Source organism: Ctenopharyngodon idella, chromosome 2, assembly GCF_019924925.1.
Source record: "Ctenopharyngodon idella isolate HZGC_01 chromosome 2, HZGC01, whole genome shotgun sequence".
In the NCBI taxonomy this organism is placed as follows: Eukaryota; Metazoa; Chordata; class Actinopteri; order Cypriniformes; family Xenocyprididae; genus Ctenopharyngodon; species Ctenopharyngodon idella.
In genome coordinates this window covers 41,689,431-41,708,300 of record NC_067221.1, presented here as the reverse complement: position 1 = coordinate 41,708,300, position 18,870 = coordinate 41,689,431, and the positions used below count along the sequence as shown (strand labels likewise).

Here is an 18,870-nt window from a genome sequence, read left to right as displayed (position 1 = left end):
TATGTGACTTGCATAATAATTTGGAGCAGTGTACATCTGTGGGTTATTATATAGTTAACTGAAACTAAAACCATGAAAACAGTTTCATATTATAATCACATAAGAGGTAAGAACAACCAATATTTTTGCACTAAAACATTATTACTTAATGCAGTATTTCAGTGAAATGAAGAAATTGTGTCTAAAATTTTGAAATAATTGTTTGAAACACTGAAACATGCACTTTCTGTAAAGCTGCTTTGAAACGGTCTGTTTTATATCATCTTGTTGCCATTTCTTATTTAGTTTAACTTGATGTACTAAATAATTATTAAATTATAATAAAAACTAAATAGACATTTAAAAAAATCACTAATAAAAATAAAAACGTTACTAAAACTTTAACTAAAATTATAAAAGAGTACTGATTCAAAATATTTATAAAACTAGAACAGTATCTCAATTTTTCTGAAATAACTGGTATATTTCATGTGACCTCGTCAGTTATATACCTCGGCTATTGTACTACTGTTCTTAACATTGGTCTTATTGTCTCTACGGCCCTCAAATAGTCCCTCTATTTTTATTCTCCCTGTCCTCGTCTATTTCTCTTTCCTTTCATTTTTTCCTCCTCGTTCTCTCCATGTGTCTCCAGCTGTCTGTGGTGTTGGCCGGTCTCCAGGAATGGGCAGATGGCTCAGTAATTGGGAATGCATCTCTTTCTCTCTCTCTCTTTCTCTCTCCTCATTTCTCTCTTTCTTTCTTGTGTGCATGCATCATCTTCGGCATCTTCTATTTTGTGCTGTTTATTTACACAAATTTCACTTGATTCTTTTCCTTGGATTTTTACCGTCGTTGACATCAGATCACTGGAGCGTTGCTTGTATTTGACCCCTTTGTTGTTTAATTGGTTTGTAATTTGGTCACATGTTCATTATTAACACCCTTTCATGTCTAGACAGGCGTGCTTTGTCATTTCTATTGTATCAGTGAAAAACCAAAGTATACAGTGTTTTCACATGACTCCTTTGTTTATGCCAGCTAGGGATGTTCAGGAAGATCAGCTAGATAGAGGAATATATTCTAGATGAATCTGTTTAATCAAACCATTTCACATCAGACACTTCATTATTATTATTATTATTATTATTATTATTATTATTTAAAAACAGCTGAACATGGAGCGCAACACAATGCTAGTTGGCTATTCTCTCATTGTGACTCATCCTTAATCATACCCGAAATTAGCACTTTTCAAGTGTCAGATGTGATCTTTTTTTTTTAAGCAACACTATTTTAGGGTCCTTGTTACATTTACCTACTGTAGTAACTTTCTGTAACAGTAAATTATGCATTATCAGGGTTTTCTTGCATTGAAAATATTTTGGTGGCACCTAAAATGAATCTTTATCCTGCCAAAAATTTATTAGATCATTTAATGTGAAGAGCATCAAAGGTTTCTATTTACGTGTTTTTGCAGCGTTGAACTTTTGTAGCCAATCACAGACATATCTGTTGAGTGTGTGAACGCAACGACCAATCAGAGGTGTTTAAGTTAGTCAGATTGTTGTGTGTGTTGTTCTGCACGCTCGTGAAGCCTTCCATTATAACCAACAAAGTATAAACACGATGTCAATAAGAGATTAATTGCACAGCTTTATTGATTATAACGGGAGTTTTCACAGATTTGTGTACCATCGCGTGATAATTGACAGCTTCAGTGATTATTATGACAGCGATCTTTGCTTGCTTACTGTATATAATATAATTTTTTCATGCTGCTAACTACATATCGCAAAGTTTCTGGATTGAAAACCGTATTTAAATGCGCAATTGAATCCGAATGACAGTGATAACCATAGCAATGGATGGAAAAAGCGTTCTCATGCTGTATCCCAAATGATCTGTTCATTAAGTCTTAGGGTTCGTTCACACTTGTAGTTCGGTTCATTTGGTTTGTGTGGTCCGGACCAAAAAAGAAAAAGTCCTGGTCCGATTAGCGTTCAGATTGGCAGTTTTATTACTGAACCTAAAGGCATAGGGATATAATCACAACCTCATTGGTCGGGTTTTATAATATATTGTCTATTTTGAGACGGAACTTACCGAACATCCAAAACAATGCTGTGTGCTGAGATAAATGCGCTTGTTGTGTGTGCGTAGCCTGCATATGATGGTATTTTGGCCAGCTGGGACCTCGTGAAGAGCTTATAAAATGTGTAAAGGAGTCAAAACAGCGGCGGGAATCCCTTCGTCACACACACACACATGATCTGCTGCGTGGAGACGCGTGTCTGATGCCTGTGATGGGCAAACTCGCGACTTTGACGAGAAAAACCGATATGCATTTTATTACTAACTTTTAAAATCAGTCACTCAGTGACTTTTTACATACAAATTTTTAAATATAAAATAGTTCTAATCACTTTGTTTTATGATCTGTCCTGACAGTGATACTTTTTTGTCATGAATAAATAGGATAAGGTAATATTAAAAACTGTGTCTTTGGATTTATTGTCAGTACTGTGTGTGTGTGGATGACCATGTTCGTCCACCACCACCAAAGACCATTTTTAACCCGGGAAAAAACCTAACCTTAACCAAACCCTACTCTTAACACTAACCCTATAGTGTAAGTACATGTTGTTGATTTAAAGGAACACTCCACTTTTTTTGAAAATAGGCTCATTTTCCAACTCCCCCAGAGTTAAACAGTTGAGTTTTACCGTTTTCGAATCCATTCAGCCGATCTCCGGGTCTGGCGGTACCACTTTTAGCATAGCTTAGCATAGTTCATTGAATCTGATTAGACCGTTAGCATCTCGCTCAAAAATGACCAAAGAGTTTCGATATTTTTCCTATTTAAAACTTGACTCTTCTGTAGTTACATCGTGTACTAAGACCGACGGAAAATGAAAAGTTGCGATTTTCTAGGCCGATATGGCTAGGAACTATACTCTCATTCCAGCGTAATGATCACGGAACTTTGCTGCCGTACCATGGCTGCAGCAGGCGCAATGATATTACTAGTCATATCGGCCTAGAAAATCGCAACTTTTAATTTTCCGTCGGTTTTAGTACACGATGTAACTACAGAAGAGTCCAGTTTTAAATATCAAAACTCTTTGGTCATTTTTGAGCGAGATGCTAACGGTCTAATCAGATTCAATGAACTATGCTAAGCTATGCTAAAAGTGGTACCGCCAGACCCGGAGATCGGCTGAATGGATTCGAAAACGGTAAAACTCAACTGTTTAACTCTAGGGCAGTTGGAAAATGAGCCTATTTTCAAAAAAAGTGGAGTGTTCCTTTAATATTATTCACTGTTTAAATGTATAATTACACTGTAACAAGGACACCTTAAAATAGTGTCACATTTTATTTATATATAAATTCTATTTTTTAATAAAACATATTTTTATATATATTGACATTTATGGTAACTCTTCTCTGGTCACTCGCCATTGACGTGTTGTTGTAGTCGGTGTCGTTATTTTGGACTTTCCCTTGAGTCCGGATTCTCTGATCTCTGATGAATGTTTCCTAATGTATTGCACATGCACACATACTGCGGGCTAAAGCAGAACCACATCTTCTGGACGATCAGATGACTTTCAGTCCATTCCACATCACATTCTCATGACCTAAATCCCAGCTTTTATTTCTTCTGCTTGGCAGGCTTATCCAGGCTCCACCGGTGAGGACTATAACCAGGACAGCACCGGATACCCCGGATCTAAAGCTGGAAACCTTTATCCAGGCTTTTTTAACATGCAAGGTATGTACACACACAGAAGTTTAGTTTAGGGTCCAATTCTCATTATTAACTAGTTGCTTATTAGCATGCATATTACTAGGATATTGTCTGTTTATTAGTACTTATAAAGAGCACATTAATGCTGTTCTACATCCCATAATCCTAAACTTAACAGCTATCTTACAATTAAACAGTAGTAATTAGGGGTTTATTGAGGCAAAAGTCATAGTTAATAGTGAGAATTAGACCCTAAACTGAAGTGTGACTGAAGATGGCGATGGGAGTTTCTGATTGAAACTCAGTTTTTTGGTGATGTATATCATTTTTGTTCTTGGTTTATCAGATGGACTTCCGGATCATTGGGGTCAATCTGGATATCCTCCTGTTATGAGTAACTCGCCTCATATCGGTCAGCCGGCCCCCTTCTCCTCCATAAACCCACAGGTGAGCCAAACGTCCAGCGATGAAGAGCAACTGACTTATTTTCTTGCTTATTAATGTGAAGCTGCTTTGAAACAATCTGTAGTTTATAAAGCGCTATGTTAATAAATGTGACTTGACTATTCATTAGGAAAAACAGCAATAAAACATGACATCTCTGATTCATTTGGTTAAAAAAATAGGTCCTGGAGACATTTTTTCCCTTTTGTAATGATCCAGAGATCACAGAAAACATGTGGTTAATTGTTAAATGTTCACCACGTTGTTTTGTGAACTTTGTAAAAATAAATATTGACCAAAATTGTGTTGTTTATATAATATATTGAGTCAGTTGGAGCATTCTGGAACTATAAAGTGAAGTTACATTTAATAAACTAACGAAATTTACTGGATAGAAATTAAAACCAAGTTTCTACATCTCTGATCAAGTTTCTAAAACTTGGAAAAAGGTCCTGATTACATCATCTCCATGTTTTTTTCCCCGTCTGATGAGTCAGAGACCACAGAAAAAATGCAGTTTAATTACCGCAGACCTTTATGTGGAAAAGCAATCGAACGTTTCTAATGTCTGAATGGCTTTTTGGCAGCACCAGAGCCGGATGATAGATACGATAACACATTCGCCACGTGCTCATGAATAATTTCACGTCTGTGTTTCGTCCGCAGAAGCGCCAGCCGTTGCCCCTGTCGCCGCAGAACTACCCTCTGCACGGGAGTGAGGTCAACATACCCTCCAGCTTCCACTCCGCTTCTGCTGGATACGGCGTTCCCAACCACACGCCGCCCATAAACGGAAGCGACAGCATCATGGGTAAGACGCTCCACCCTGACTCGACCACAAACCAGAGCTTTACTGCTGTGACCTGCTCCCGTTTGAGTAATTCACAGTAATTCACCTATAAACATCAGCTTCATTCTCTGTCAACACAGTAAATCGAGGCGGAAATGCAGGGAGCTCTGGCGCTGAGATCGGAAAAGCTCTTGCTTCAGTGAGTTTTGCGTTTAATCATAAATCATAAATGTGCTATTTCTGTAATAACTCTGTTATATGATTTTGGGTGATGCATTAAACATAACACTGTGATAAACACAAAAATTACGACCCTCAGCCCTTAATATCGTCTGTTGTCATTTTTAGATATATCCCTCTGACAATAACGGCAACAGCTTCTCCTCGACCCCTTCCACCCCCGTGGGCTCTCCTTCAAATGTTGCTGGTGGGTTTCCTGAAGGTTCTTCTCTTTGTAAATGGCTCTGCGGTGCCATCTGCTGTGCGGCACTGTCGACACCGTTTCAGCCGGTGCTCATGAGACTGTGCTGGGCTTTATTGACTTATGTGTTTGTGTCTTTAGCCTCTGCATCTCAGTGGCCCAAAGGTTCTTCTCAGCCTGCTCCATCGCCTGGATTTGAGACAGGACTGCAGGCACCGGTATGTTTAACTGTGTCACCGTATATATAAACTATTTGCAAATGACTGGTGTAATCCAAGCTAGTTTCTTTGCTTTAAATGTATGACTTTGTAGTCCTTATGAGCACACAACTTCATTTTAAACTAGAGATTTTACCGTGTGCTGTTGCACAGGATATATGCATGCATGTGTATGTCTGTGTTTGCATGCATGTTGATGTCTGTGAATGCGTGCATGTGTATGTCTGTGTCTGTGTGCATATATATGTCTGTGTATGCATGCATGTGTATGCCTGCTTATGCATGTATGTCTGTGTATGCATGCATGTGTATTTCTGTGTATGCATATGCATGCATGTTTATGTCTGTGAATGCGTGCATGTGTATGTCTGTGTATGCGTATGTCTGTGTATGCGTGCTTGTGTATGTCTGTGTATGCGAGCATGTGTATGTCTGTGTATGCATGCATGTGTATGTCTGCGTATGCATGCATTTGTATTTCTGTGTATGCATATGCATGCATGTGTATTTCTGTGTATGCATGTGCATGCTTGTGTATTTCTGTGTATGCATGTGCATGCTTGTGTATTTCTGTGTATGCATGTGCATGCTTGTGTATTTCTGTGTATGCATATGCATGCATGTGTATGTCTGTGTATGCATGCATGTGTATTTCTGTGTATGCATATGCATGCATGTTTATGCCTGTGTATGCGTGCATGTGTATGTATGTCTGTGTATGCGTGCATGTGTATTTCTGTGTATGCATATGCTTGCATGTTTATGCCTGTGTATGCGTGCGTGTTTGTCTGCGTATGCATGCATGTGTTTGTCTGTGTTTGTCTGTGTATGCATGTGTATGTCTGTGTATGCATGCATCTATATGTCTGTGTATGCATATGCATGCATGTTTATGTCTGCGTATGCGTGCATGTATATGTCTGCATATGCGTGTATGTCTGTATGCATGTATGTACAAAAATAATTTTCATTGCCAATCGCTGTTGCATTTTGTCTTGTTGTGCATTTGATAAACTTTGCCTCTGTGGCAGCTTGAGTAATTTGTCTTCTTTACAGAGTAAGATGGATGACCGTCTGGGTGAAGCGCTTCATGTGTTGAGGAACCATGCGGTAGGCACAGACATGCACAGTTTACTGAGCGCAGCCGTCTCTGGACATCCGGCTGGTGCAGCGGCCCTGGGCTCCCTCAGTCAGGCCTTCGGGCTCGTCAGCCGTCTGCCCGGCCTGGTGAGTGTTAGCGTATTACCGCGGCTCTGTTTCAAACCTTACCGAGCTGTGGACCACTCTAAATTCCATTCTGTTTTATTCTGCTGTACAATAGTAATATATTTCTTAAACCAGACTTTTATTTTGACGGGTTGTAGTGAAGACCTTTGAGTTTGTGTGTATCTGACGATAGTTTTCTAAAATGAGATGAATTGACTCTCAGATGAAGTTCATGTCCTGATATAGTGAGACGGCAAATGCTCACTATTGAGTGCTGATCAGTCTGTATGAACACGTCTCCTGCTCTTTTCTCTAGATGTCAAATCTCAGTGATGACGCAGCAGGTTTACCACAGTCCAGCGCTCTCCTGCAGGGACACCACGCCTCTCATCAGGCTCCGCCCACTTCTCAGTCCGACGCCTTTACCAGTCAGTGCTGCTCTTTGAATCATAATGCTCAATTTTGTTACATTGGATTGATTTATATTCATAAATGATGTGCTTTGTGTATTTTAATGGACAAGCATGCAGCAAGATTTTTTTGTATCATTCATGCTTTTCAGACACAACTTAAAAAGCATTCCTGTAGCTCAAAAACGCCAAGTTCATGGGTTCAATTTCCAGGGAATGCATGAACCGATAAAATGTAAACCTTGAATGTAATGTAAGTTGCTTTGGATAAAAGCGTCTGCCAAATGCATAAATGTGAATCAGTGATGCACCAAAATTTCAGCAACTAGAAATATTTGGCAAATAAAATGGAAAAAACTCCAGAAATGCCATTCAATGACCAGTTAGTCTACTAGATAAATTTAATTTAACAATGAAATTCTATAAATTCAACAATGAATTGGAGTAGAAACATAATTATATCATTATAAAGTTGATTAAAAAAAAAACTGCCTTATGCGCAATTTAAAAGTTTGTATAGAACTTATTTTTATTTGATTATTAAATATGATTAATTAACAGATTATTAAATAACGTTTATTTCCAGTTTCTAAACTTTAATTTTGTTTTCAGTGCATCACTAATGTAAATGTAAAACAGTAAATGAAAACAATGTGGCAAAAACACAAGGTTTACAAAGACAAAGTCCTAAACTCACGGCGTGGGTTGGGTCAGACGTTGACATTTCGGGCAGCTCAAACAGACCAATTGATGTTTTGAAAGTAGCACAGTGACTTATGAGTCTAAATTTAACATCCCGAAAACTTAAACTCATCATCTTTACAGGATGGTTTCACAGTGCTGCTGTCACACAGTGTGATCAGCATTTTCTGTTGCTAATCTCATCTTGTGTTTGTCTGTCAGGTCTGTCTCTGCCTCGCTCCTCTCACTCCTCCAGCTCGGATATAAAGCGGGAAGATAAGGAAGATGATGAGAACCTGTCTATTGCGGATAAATCAGAGGATGAGAAGAGAGACGGAAAAAGCTGTACGCGATCGAGGTACCTGCCGCCCTGTGCACCTTCATTTAATTCCAGAGATTATGAATAAACACTACTGGTCAAATGTTTGGATTAATTAGGATTTTTACACGTTTTTGAAAGAGTCTCTTTTGCTCTCCAAGGCTGCATTTATTTGATCAAAAATACAGTAAAAATTGTGAAATATTTTTACAATTTAAATCACCTGTTTTCTATGTGAATATATAGTAAAGTGTAATTTATTCATGTGATCAAAGCTGAATTTTCAGCATCATTACTCCAGTCTTCAGTGTCACATGATCCTTCAGAAATCATTCTAATATGATGATTTGATGCTCAAGAAACATTTATTATTATTATCAATGTTGAAAACAGCTTCATATTTCTGTGGAAACTGTGAAACATTTTATTTTTCATGATTCTTTGATGAATAGAAAGTTTAAAAGAACAGCATTTATTTGAAATCTTTTGTAACGTTATAAATGTCACTTTGGTCAATTTAATGCACCCTTGCTGAATAAAAACATTTTTTTTTATCTTTAGTACCTTTTGAATGGTAGTTTATCGCGGTTTCAACATAAATATAAGCTGTTTTCAACATTGATAATAATCATAAATGTTTCTTGAGCAGCAAATCATCATATCAGAATGATTTCTGAAGGATCATGTGACACTGAAGACTGGAGTAATTGTGCTGAAAATTCAGCTTTGATCACAGGAATAAATTACACTTTACTATAAATTCACATAAAAAACAGTTATTTTAAAATATTTCTCTATTTTTACTGTGTTTTTGATCAAATAAATGCAGCCTTGGTGAGCAGAAGAGACTTTCATAAACATCAAAAAGTCTTAATTATTCCAAACTTTTGACCATTTGTATATAACAGTTACACTTGCATCTGTAAATACTTGCCAATCCCACTTCCAGCAGCTTCTGATTGGTCCATTTTAAAACATTAAGGCGAGGTAATGCTGAGAAAACACGAGTCGCTCCCTGTTTTCTCAGTGTGCCGTGATTGTTTTACCTGTGACCCCTTCTCACCCCTCTGTTCCTCTGACCCATGAAGTCAAGACGACGAGGATGACGAGGACTTGCCGGTGGAGGTGAAGGCGGAGCGGGAGAAAGAGCGGCGCGTGGCCAATAACGCCCGTGAGCGTTTGCGCGTGCGCGACATCAACGAGGCCTTCAAAGAGCTGGGCCGCATGTGCCAGCTGCACCTGAGCAATGAGAAACCTCAGACCAAACTGCTCATCCTGCACCAGGCCGTAAACGTTATTCTCAACCTGGAGCAGCAAGTGCGAGGTCAGTGTGTGCGGCTGACCTCCGATCAGTGCTCAGGCACGAGCAGAACCGCGGAGATCTGTCTGTGGTCAGGCCGCCTGGTTGGGCCGCAAGGGGAGGAGGACGGATTTGTTGCATGAGTGATTTAAATGCATAACGTTTGGGGTTCAAAAGGCAAGACACTACAGGCAAAAACATTTTTTTTTTATTTTTATGCATTGGTCGATTTTGGGCTTTTTGGATTTTCATAACTTGTTTCAGACTAGTGGAAAGAAACCATACAAAATACATTTCTGAGTGATTATTTTATTGCATCTGTTTAAAATGTTTATTATATCATTCGCCTGATTTATATAGTATTTTATCCATAATTTTTTTTCTGTCTGTTGACAGTAATTTGATTTATTCAGTGATTAAAAAAAAGAGGAAAGGTCATTTTATTATTTATATATATAAATTAATATATAAAAAATATTAATAATATATATATATTTATATATATATATATATATATATATAATTATTATATATTAATATAATTATTATTATAATTGTGATATTTATAATAATATGATTTTATATAATTTAGTTTTATATACAATATATAAAAATTAGTTTATATAGTGTGTGTGTGTGTGTGTATATATATATATATATATATATATATATATATATACAAAATATTATTATTATAACGAAAAATATTATTAATGTTATTTATAATGTTATTTTTGTAGTATTCTGTCTGTTGACAGTAATTTGATTTATTCAGAGGAAAAATTATTTTATATATAATATATATATATATAAGTAAATTATTCATATAAATTAATACATAAAAATATAATAAATTATTTAAAAAATATTAATATAATTATATAATTGTATAATAATAATAATAATTATTATTATTATTATTATTATTATTATTAATGAATATTAAATTATTTAAATATATAAATTATAATTGTCATATTTATAATATAATTTTATATAATATTAAATTTTTATATATAAAATGAATTATTTTAAATATAACTCTTATATATATATATATATATATATATATATATATATATATATATATATATATATATATATATATATATATAAAATTTTTCCTAATTCTTTTTCTGTCTGTTGACAGTAATTTGATTCATGCAGTGATTAAAAAGAGAGCCTTTAAATAAAAAAACTAAATTATTTTGAACTTGGCTTTATCTAATGTTCAGATATCTTTTCTGGAAATGTATGCAAATCAGTGCATATTTAATTAGATAATGCCTCATCTGCATATTTCAACAAGTTGTAATAAAAAAAAAATGCAATTATTAATGTAATCAGTCAACTTAGAAAGTATAGTGATATCTATTAGTTTTATTTTATTTTATTTTATTTTTTTACCCTATTGACCTGTGGTGTCTTGCCTGAAAAATACACCCTAGAAACAGCCAACCAAGTTGCATTAAACCCCAGAACATTTTCTTTTAATAGTTGTTATCATGCACCAAATTTATCTTGGTTGTAATTCCTTCAAGTTACGTTGTGTAGTAGCGTCACTGACGCCTCCTGCCTCCCTGCGGCCCACACAGGCGTCTGTTTAGGGTGATTGTGGGACTGTCTGCACTTTCTGTAACTGTGCTGGATCTGCATGTGATTCTGTCTGTCATTTCATCCCTTCCTGTTTTCTGTCTGCTTGCAAGATTCATGCTACTAACAAACTAAGATTAAAGCTGGTCGCAATAGTTAGTTAAGCCTAGAGCTGCACGATTCTGCATAAATTGAGATTTTTTTTTTGGTTTCAAACATAGATCACGAACAGACAACTGAACAAAAAAACATGCAATTTACTAGAGCTTCTGGCAAAATTTTAATTGCTGCAGTCTATTTAATCTGCTTAATTAATCTGAATGAATTATTTAAAAACAATAGGGTTGAGTGATTGATTCAATGACTCACTCATTAATACTTCACTTGTTTCATTACTGGATGAATCAGTGTTTTTTTGAACAAATCTCTTGAATGAATGGTTCAATGACAAATACATTTTTAACAGTCACTTCTCGCCACCTACTGGTGTAACGATGTAATCAATACAATCATCATTTGAAGCACCAAGTATTTCAAAAGGTGATTTACTCTATTTTTATCGCTTCCGTAGACATCAGTGTTTATATCCGAACTATAAACTTTTATCCCATTACTTCTGTGATTTAATTATTTGTAAGACAGAAATAATGATACTGTGTGGTTGAAAAGACTATTTGTGAAGCTGTTTCATACCTATACATGACAACAGCTCAGAACGTCTTTTTTTTTTTTTTTTTTGTAAAGTTTAATAGACACAGGCGAATCATCTTCATTTAGTAATGAGATTGCGTGGGTGTTTGAATTGAGATTGCGATCTTTTATCGATTAATCGCGCCGCTCTAGTCAAGCCTGAAATGTACATTTTGTCATTTGCTCAACCTACGCAAAGTTTTGAAGGATTTTACAGGACTGTCAAGCCCCAAAAAAAAGCATCATGAAAGTAACCCACATATCTTGTACACTATATTTCTAGTCTTCTGAAGTCATTTGATAATTTTGTTTGAGAAACAGATCCGAATTTAAGTCTGTTCATCGTCTGTAGTTCTCGTGTATCATTCATGCATCCACAACACTAAAAAAAAACAATTCTGATGTCATTGACGTCAAGCTTGGCGTTATTTTGACGTACTGTTACAGGTTTTATTATTATTGTGAATTAGCTTTTATTTTTATATTTTCAGTTTTCATTTTATTTGTAGTTTTATTTGATATGCATTTGTCGTTTTATTAGTTTTTTTTCAAATATTATATTTAATTTATTTTTATTTCTGTTTTTAATTTTAGTTCAGTTCTAGTTATTTATTTAGATCCAGTTAGTTATTGTCATGCTTCAACTAATTTAATGCAAAATGTCTAATTTGTTTAGTTTAAGTAGTTTCATTTTATTTTATTTCAGCTTCATTTTAATTAACAATGTTTTAATAGTTTTGGTTAACTGGTGCAAACACGTATTTACATGAAAAGCATAAATAAACAAATGCGTAGATGAGATTTTTCAGTGAATATCTCAGACAATAAAAAATTTCAGTCAGTTCCTTGACAAAATGATCATATGACTTCAGAAGACATGAAATATACTCTCTAAAACATTGTATATAATGACAAACGAAGCACCATAAACGTCATAACAATAGTCCATAATGTAAAAAAAAAAATGAAAAATTTACACAGTAAAATACCGTTTTCCATCGAAACAGTAATATACCATAAAAACAATGCATTCTGGGTCATTTTATTTGTTGTTTTCGAGAAACTAAATTATAGGCTACTTTCTCAAAAATGACAAATATTACCCAGAATGCATCATTTTTACGGTGTATTACTGTTTCAATGGAAAACAGTGTTTTACTGTGTACATTTTTCAATTATTACAGCTGTTTTTTACAGTATGGACTTGTTATGACATTTATGGTGCTTCGTTTGTCATTTTTGGTGTTTGACATTATCTGTGCGCGTCATTGAAAACAGGCGTCAGTAACCTTGATAAATCTCTCTTTTCCTGAAAAAAAAAAAAAAAACTCGCGAGACATGAGGGTTGAGTAAATGATGCGGTTTTGACTAGTATGGATGCAATAATGCATGCAACCATCTCAATTGTTCAATCCTTAAATACATACAATCTTCATACATCTTATAGTTTCATTTTTCCTTCCTCAGTTTGTCTGTTGCATGTCCGTAACCCGTCTGAACTGCTGTGAAAAGCTTTTTCCGCAGGCATTAACCCGGCAGATTAGAAGAGACGGACTTGTTCTTTTGTGTTTCCTTCTTACCGGTTTAGTTGCTTCGGATTGTGACAGTCTGATTAATGCTTGCATGTCATGTTTAACCCTCTGTTTGCCAGGTTGTTTTTCTTTTTACCCATTTCTCCATCTGTTCTTCAGCCCTTTTTCTTTGCAGATGGCCGCAGTGGTTTTTAGTCTCATGCTGCATAAATGCATCTCAGCAGCGGGATGCGTTTACGATGAGACAGTCGCATTCACCTCATCCTGTCTTCTGTCTGGCTCTCTCAGTGGCAGTGTGTGTTTCTGTTCGGTTCTTGGCAGACGGTGCATCTCTCTCATCTTGCTGTCCTCTCGTCTGTCACTTGCGCTCTTTCGCTCCGTGGCAGTTCCCACAGGCCTCCTGAAATCCACTGACACTTTAATGCGTAGCGACCCGTCCGTCTGTGTCTTGTTTGAAATTGCGTGTCCGGTCACGATAAAAGCAAGATGCTTGGGTTTGGACGCGTCTCCGCTCTCCATCCGCACTTCCGCTGGATCCTTCACGGCAACCCTCGTTTAACTGGATTCAGTGCAGTTTTAATTGGGCACTTCCTGTTTGTCTCAGCATGGGTCTGAAATTTAAGATGAAGAATGCTGGTTTTGTAATCCTAATGTTTAACATGTAAAACAGGATTTGTTTTGCGTAATGACACTAGGGTTATGCAGGGAAATTCAGGGCTTTTTTTAAAGCTGTGGGGAAAAAAGTTATTTTATTTTATATAAGTTATTATAATACATATATAAAAAATATTATTAATAATAATATAATTAATTATATATTATATAATATTTTATTGTGTTAAAATAATAATTATAATAATTAATTAATATATTATAATATTAATTTTATATATAAATTATAATTTTGATATTTATAATTTATATATATATATATATATATATATATATATATATATATTTTTTTTTTTTTTATAAATGTATTATTATTTTAAATATAATTTATTTTTATTAATTTTTTTAATATTTCTAATTACAATAAAATTCTATATATATTTTTTATTTCTTATTTGCATATAATATATAATATTACATTAAATGTACATTAAAATTGGATCATTTTAAATAAAAAATGTAAAAATTCTATATATATATATATATATATATATATATATATATATATAATATCATTTTTATCATGCATATATTATATAAAAATATATTATTTTAAATATACATTAAAAATTTATCAGTTTAAATAAATAAAATGTAAAAATTCTAATTATATTATAAAATTATATATATAATTATTTTTTATATGCATATATTATATAACATTTTAACATTTTAAATATAAATTATCAATTTAATCATTTTAAATAATTAAATTAAAATGTAAAAATTCTAATTATATTATAAAATATATATGTATTTTTTTTATTTTAATATGTATTTATTATATAATTTTTTTAAATATTATTCTAAATATAAAGTGTAATTTAATAATTGTTATATTTTAATAATTATAATAATTTATAATATATATATCCAGAGAGTTTGGGAACCATGTAGAGAAAAATCAACTGTAATTAACAGGTTCTTCAGTAGTTGCAAAGTTCTATTAGAGTCAACTTATTGAAGTCAAGACAGTTAATGTAGGTATAGAATGGACTTAACGAGGTGATTAACGAGCACCTGGTCGCCCCTGACAGCAGCGTGTCGGAGGAGTGTCTCACAGTGGAGGAGAAGGAGCAGCGCGAGCGCGAGCGACGCATGGCCAATAACGCTCGGGAGCGGGTGCGCGTGCGGGACATTAACGAAGCCTTCAGGGAGCTCGGCCGCATGTGTCAGCTGCACCTGAAGAGCGACAAGGCTCAGACTAAACTCATCATCCTGCAGCAGGCCGTGCAGGTGATCCTGGGCCTGGAGAGACAGGTGCGAGGTAGGACGACCCCTCTGTACGCCACCGTCCTGCCAAGAATCACCAGACACACCGCTGCTACTGAGATTCTCTTCGCTTTGACTAACCTGTGTGTGTCTGCTGACCTTTAACATCTCTCTTTTACACCTTCTGCCTCATTTTACGTGATGTACACAAGTAGGATGTTGACACACTGAACATCTGATTGATTATGATTGGAACAACAAAAGATTTCAGAGTGAATCTCACAAAAACATGCCAACATATTTCACTCAAAAATTTGAAGAAAAAATAAGTATTTGTTACAGAAAATCAAGCCTTCTTTTGAGTTACAATGTGTTGCATGTGACATTATTTTCTTGATAATTAAATGTATTTAAATAATACATTTATTATTATAAAGTAACATATATATTTAAAATATTAATAAATGTATATATATTTTCCTGATAAATGACCAAAAAAAAGAGATGTTTTTTGTTGTAGAAAAATTAAGCCTTTTTTGACTGTTCCAATTTATTGCATGTGACATTATTTTCATGACCATTAAATATATAAATATATGTAAAAATATTTATTAATAAATATATTTTACTGATAAATTGACCCAAAAAGTTTAAAAAAATATATATATTTTTGTAGAAAATTAAGCCACCTTATGACCATTACAATTTGTTGCATTGTAACAATTAAAATATGATTTTAAAATATATTTTATTTTTATATATTATTTATTTTATTTATTTTTTCTTAATAACTGTTGCTTTCATATATATATATATATATATATATATATATATATATATATATATTTATTATTATTATTATTATTATTATTATTATTATTAATTTTTTTTTTTGTAAATTATACTTAAATTATATATATTAAATAATATATTATTCTAAAGCATAATTGTCATTAGATTATCCTTACTGTATATTGTGGTCAAATAAATTAATGAAATGAATAAATAGTTTTTTTTTTTTCTTTGACGTAATGTACTGTACTGTTTAAAAAAAAAAATTAAGTATTAAAGTATTTTTTTAATAATTTATTATATAAGAATACACACACACACACACATATACATACACATATATATATATATATATATATATATATATATATATATATAGTATAAAAATTTCATCATCACATTGCAGTAATGAAAAGGAATTTCTCTGTCCGGTCCAGTAATTCTTTCTTTTTGTGATGAATTATGAACCGGACACGTTCTTCACAGGTTTTTTTTCAAGCAACTTGTCGTACTTGTCTGAATCACGTCGTGTTTCTTCCTCTCACTTGCTCTTCCATCAATATTCAAGTTTGGCTTCTTAAAGCTCCTGTGCTGCTGTTTGACTCAGAGCTGCTTCATTACACTGTAATCTGACAGACTCTAATATCTGATATCAATCACTGTTGTATTCAGAGCGTAATCTGAACCCGAAGGCCGCGTGTCTGAAGAGGAGAGAGGAGGAGAAGGTCACAGGAGACCCTCAGATGTTGTCTGGTCTGGGTGGAGATGGACACGGCCATATGTAACATTCAGGTGAGTGAGTGACTGTTATGAAGCATTTTAATATATTATATTCATGCAAATGCGTATTACGTGTTCAGTCTATCCAGCTTATATTTCAACTCGAAAATAAGGTGTTTTCTGTGAATGTGTGAGACTTCCGATTTATTAGCCACTATGGGGAAACAACAAAGTGCAGTAAACTGTAAAAATAAGGTGAATATGCATGTGCGAGGCGAGTGCTCTGTATAAGAATGCGTTTGTGCGCAGACTCTCTTTACAAAGTGACATCGCCAACTACTTGTCTGGCACGCGCAATACAGCGTTTTTAGTCATTTTCACGAATCCGTGTGAACAGGGATAGTTTTGAAAATGTTGTCATCTGTACAAAGAACGAACTTTTCCATTTTTAGTACATTGTTGTTGTGTAAACGTGCCCTTATTTTCAATTAAAATTTTTCTGGATTCCACTTTAATAACTAAATTACATTTTAGTAAAACAGATAGCCTGTCTAAATAATTTAACTTGTACAATTTAACAGCAATTTATTAAAAGATTATTAAAAGCAAAAATTATATTTTTATCTGTTTCATTAATTATGCCTTGGATTCTGTTTTAATTATTTTATTAAGTTTTAATAATCAAATATCATATCAAATCAATTGAAAAAAAAAAAAAAAGCTATATATATATATATATATATATATATATATATATAATTTTTTTTTTTTTTTTTTTAATAATATTAAATGTTTTATTTTTTCAGAAATTCTGTTTTGTCGGTTATAATTTTTTTAGATTTAGGATTTAATACAAATTTATTATCAAAAATGGTGATAATCAAACCAGAGCCATTTAATTAATCTTTTACAGTGTAATGAAATGAAAATGTAACAATTGCTTTTATTTTTTTTTTAGCAATGTGCTGCACAACAGAGGATTAAAACATGGCTAAAAAATGTGATATTCCTTAAAAATGTTTTAATAAACTGTTAATATTACTGCAGAACATGCAGACTTAAGTCTTTTTGTGCTTTAATATTCACAGACACTGGATTAAGTGTTGAGCCCTACTTTAGATTTATTTGATTTATATTCATTTATGCTCTTTTACAAAGTCTTGATGTTGTTTTCAGGCTCTACTAGAACAGGTTGATTATTTTCCTCATATTCTCCATTGTTCAGCTCCTCTCTTCCCAGTCTGTCAGTAACGCTCTGTTTAGTTCCTGTCTCTATGAAGCCCCTCCTTCTGAAAAGCATGATGTGCTCTGATTGGTCGGCTGGAGCAGTGTGTTGTGATTGGTGTTTGGGAAATGTCCCACCCCTTAACGTAACCGTCAGTTTCAACACACTACTAACTAACTCAACCAGGCCCCGCCCCTTTATTCTGCGTATGAATTATTTAAATGAGGAACATTGTGAAGAAAACTCAAAATGGAGGCGTTTCAGGGAGTTCAGAAACACTGATATAGAGGATATGTTTGCAGAGCTTTTTCATGCTCAGATGGCAACATTAAAGAGAGCTGAACATGGAAAAAACCATAATAGCTCTTTAAGTTTCCACAACAAACACTGCGGTGGAAATCTGCTTTTACTCTGAATGAATGAAAACCAGCTCACATCTTGAATGTCTTTGTGAAATGTTCTTTGGAAGCATTTCTAACACTGTTGTTGTTTTCGCTCAACAGATCCTGACGTAAGGAATCTCTCCGTCGACGTGGCCTTATCTTCCTGTTCTTGTTCCAGAGTCCACACACATACACACATTCTTGATTTATATATTATAAACAGATGTGTTGGAAGACTCACATACACACAGTACACTTCCTGGGCCGCTCACACGGCTCACGAACACACACAATCATGGACCATTGGTGGAAATCACCCATAAGAAACAGCGTTTGGAGGACCGGGACCGTCCTGCTGTTGATGGAGTGATGTAAGGATTACAGTGTGCTGTTATATAGCACACACACGCACACCGACCCATGAGCCTTTGCATTCAACACAAGGTCAAGCTCCGCTGTGGGAACAGATTCTTTTCTCTCTCTTTTTTAGAACATGTATTCAAGTTCAACTTACTTTTGTACCGTTTTG

The 18,870-nt window shown here is 34.2% G+C and overlaps 1 protein-coding gene across 3 annotated transcripts in view; it reads left to right on the top strand.

Annotated features, from left to right (window-relative positions):
- Window positions 1-18,870, top strand: part of tcf3a (transcription factor 3a) — a 40,809-nt gene that overhangs the window by 21,646 nt on the left and 293 nt on the right. Inside the window, exons 9-20 of one of the 3 annotated variants that reach the window (XM_051875031.1) lie at window positions 3,658-3,757; window positions 4,080-4,180; window positions 4,844-4,988; window positions 5,108-5,166; window positions 5,316-5,394; window positions 5,530-5,606; window positions 6,663-6,833; window positions 7,129-7,240; window positions 8,126-8,261; window positions 15,050-15,276; window positions 16,686-16,805; window positions 18,462-18,870. The exon at window positions 18,462-18,870 is cut by the window's right edge and continues 293 nt beyond it. In XM_051875031.1, coding sequence (XP_051730991.1) covers window positions 3,658-3,757; window positions 4,080-4,180; window positions 4,844-4,988; window positions 5,108-5,166; window positions 5,316-5,394; window positions 5,530-5,606; window positions 6,663-6,833; window positions 7,129-7,240; window positions 8,126-8,261; window positions 15,050-15,276; window positions 16,686-16,798 — 1,320 coding nt within the window. In that variant the 3' untranslated portion in view covers window positions 16,799-16,805; window positions 18,462-18,870. Of the gene's footprint in view, window positions 1-3,657; window positions 3,758-4,079; window positions 4,181-4,843; window positions 4,989-5,107; window positions 5,167-5,315; window positions 5,395-5,529; window positions 5,607-6,662; window positions 6,834-7,128; window positions 7,241-8,125; window positions 8,262-9,310; window positions 9,547-15,046; window positions 15,277-16,685; window positions 16,806-18,461 lie in introns of all 3 variants that reach the window. The other 2 variants (XM_051875025.1, XM_051875017.1) reach the window with 2 other exon arrangements.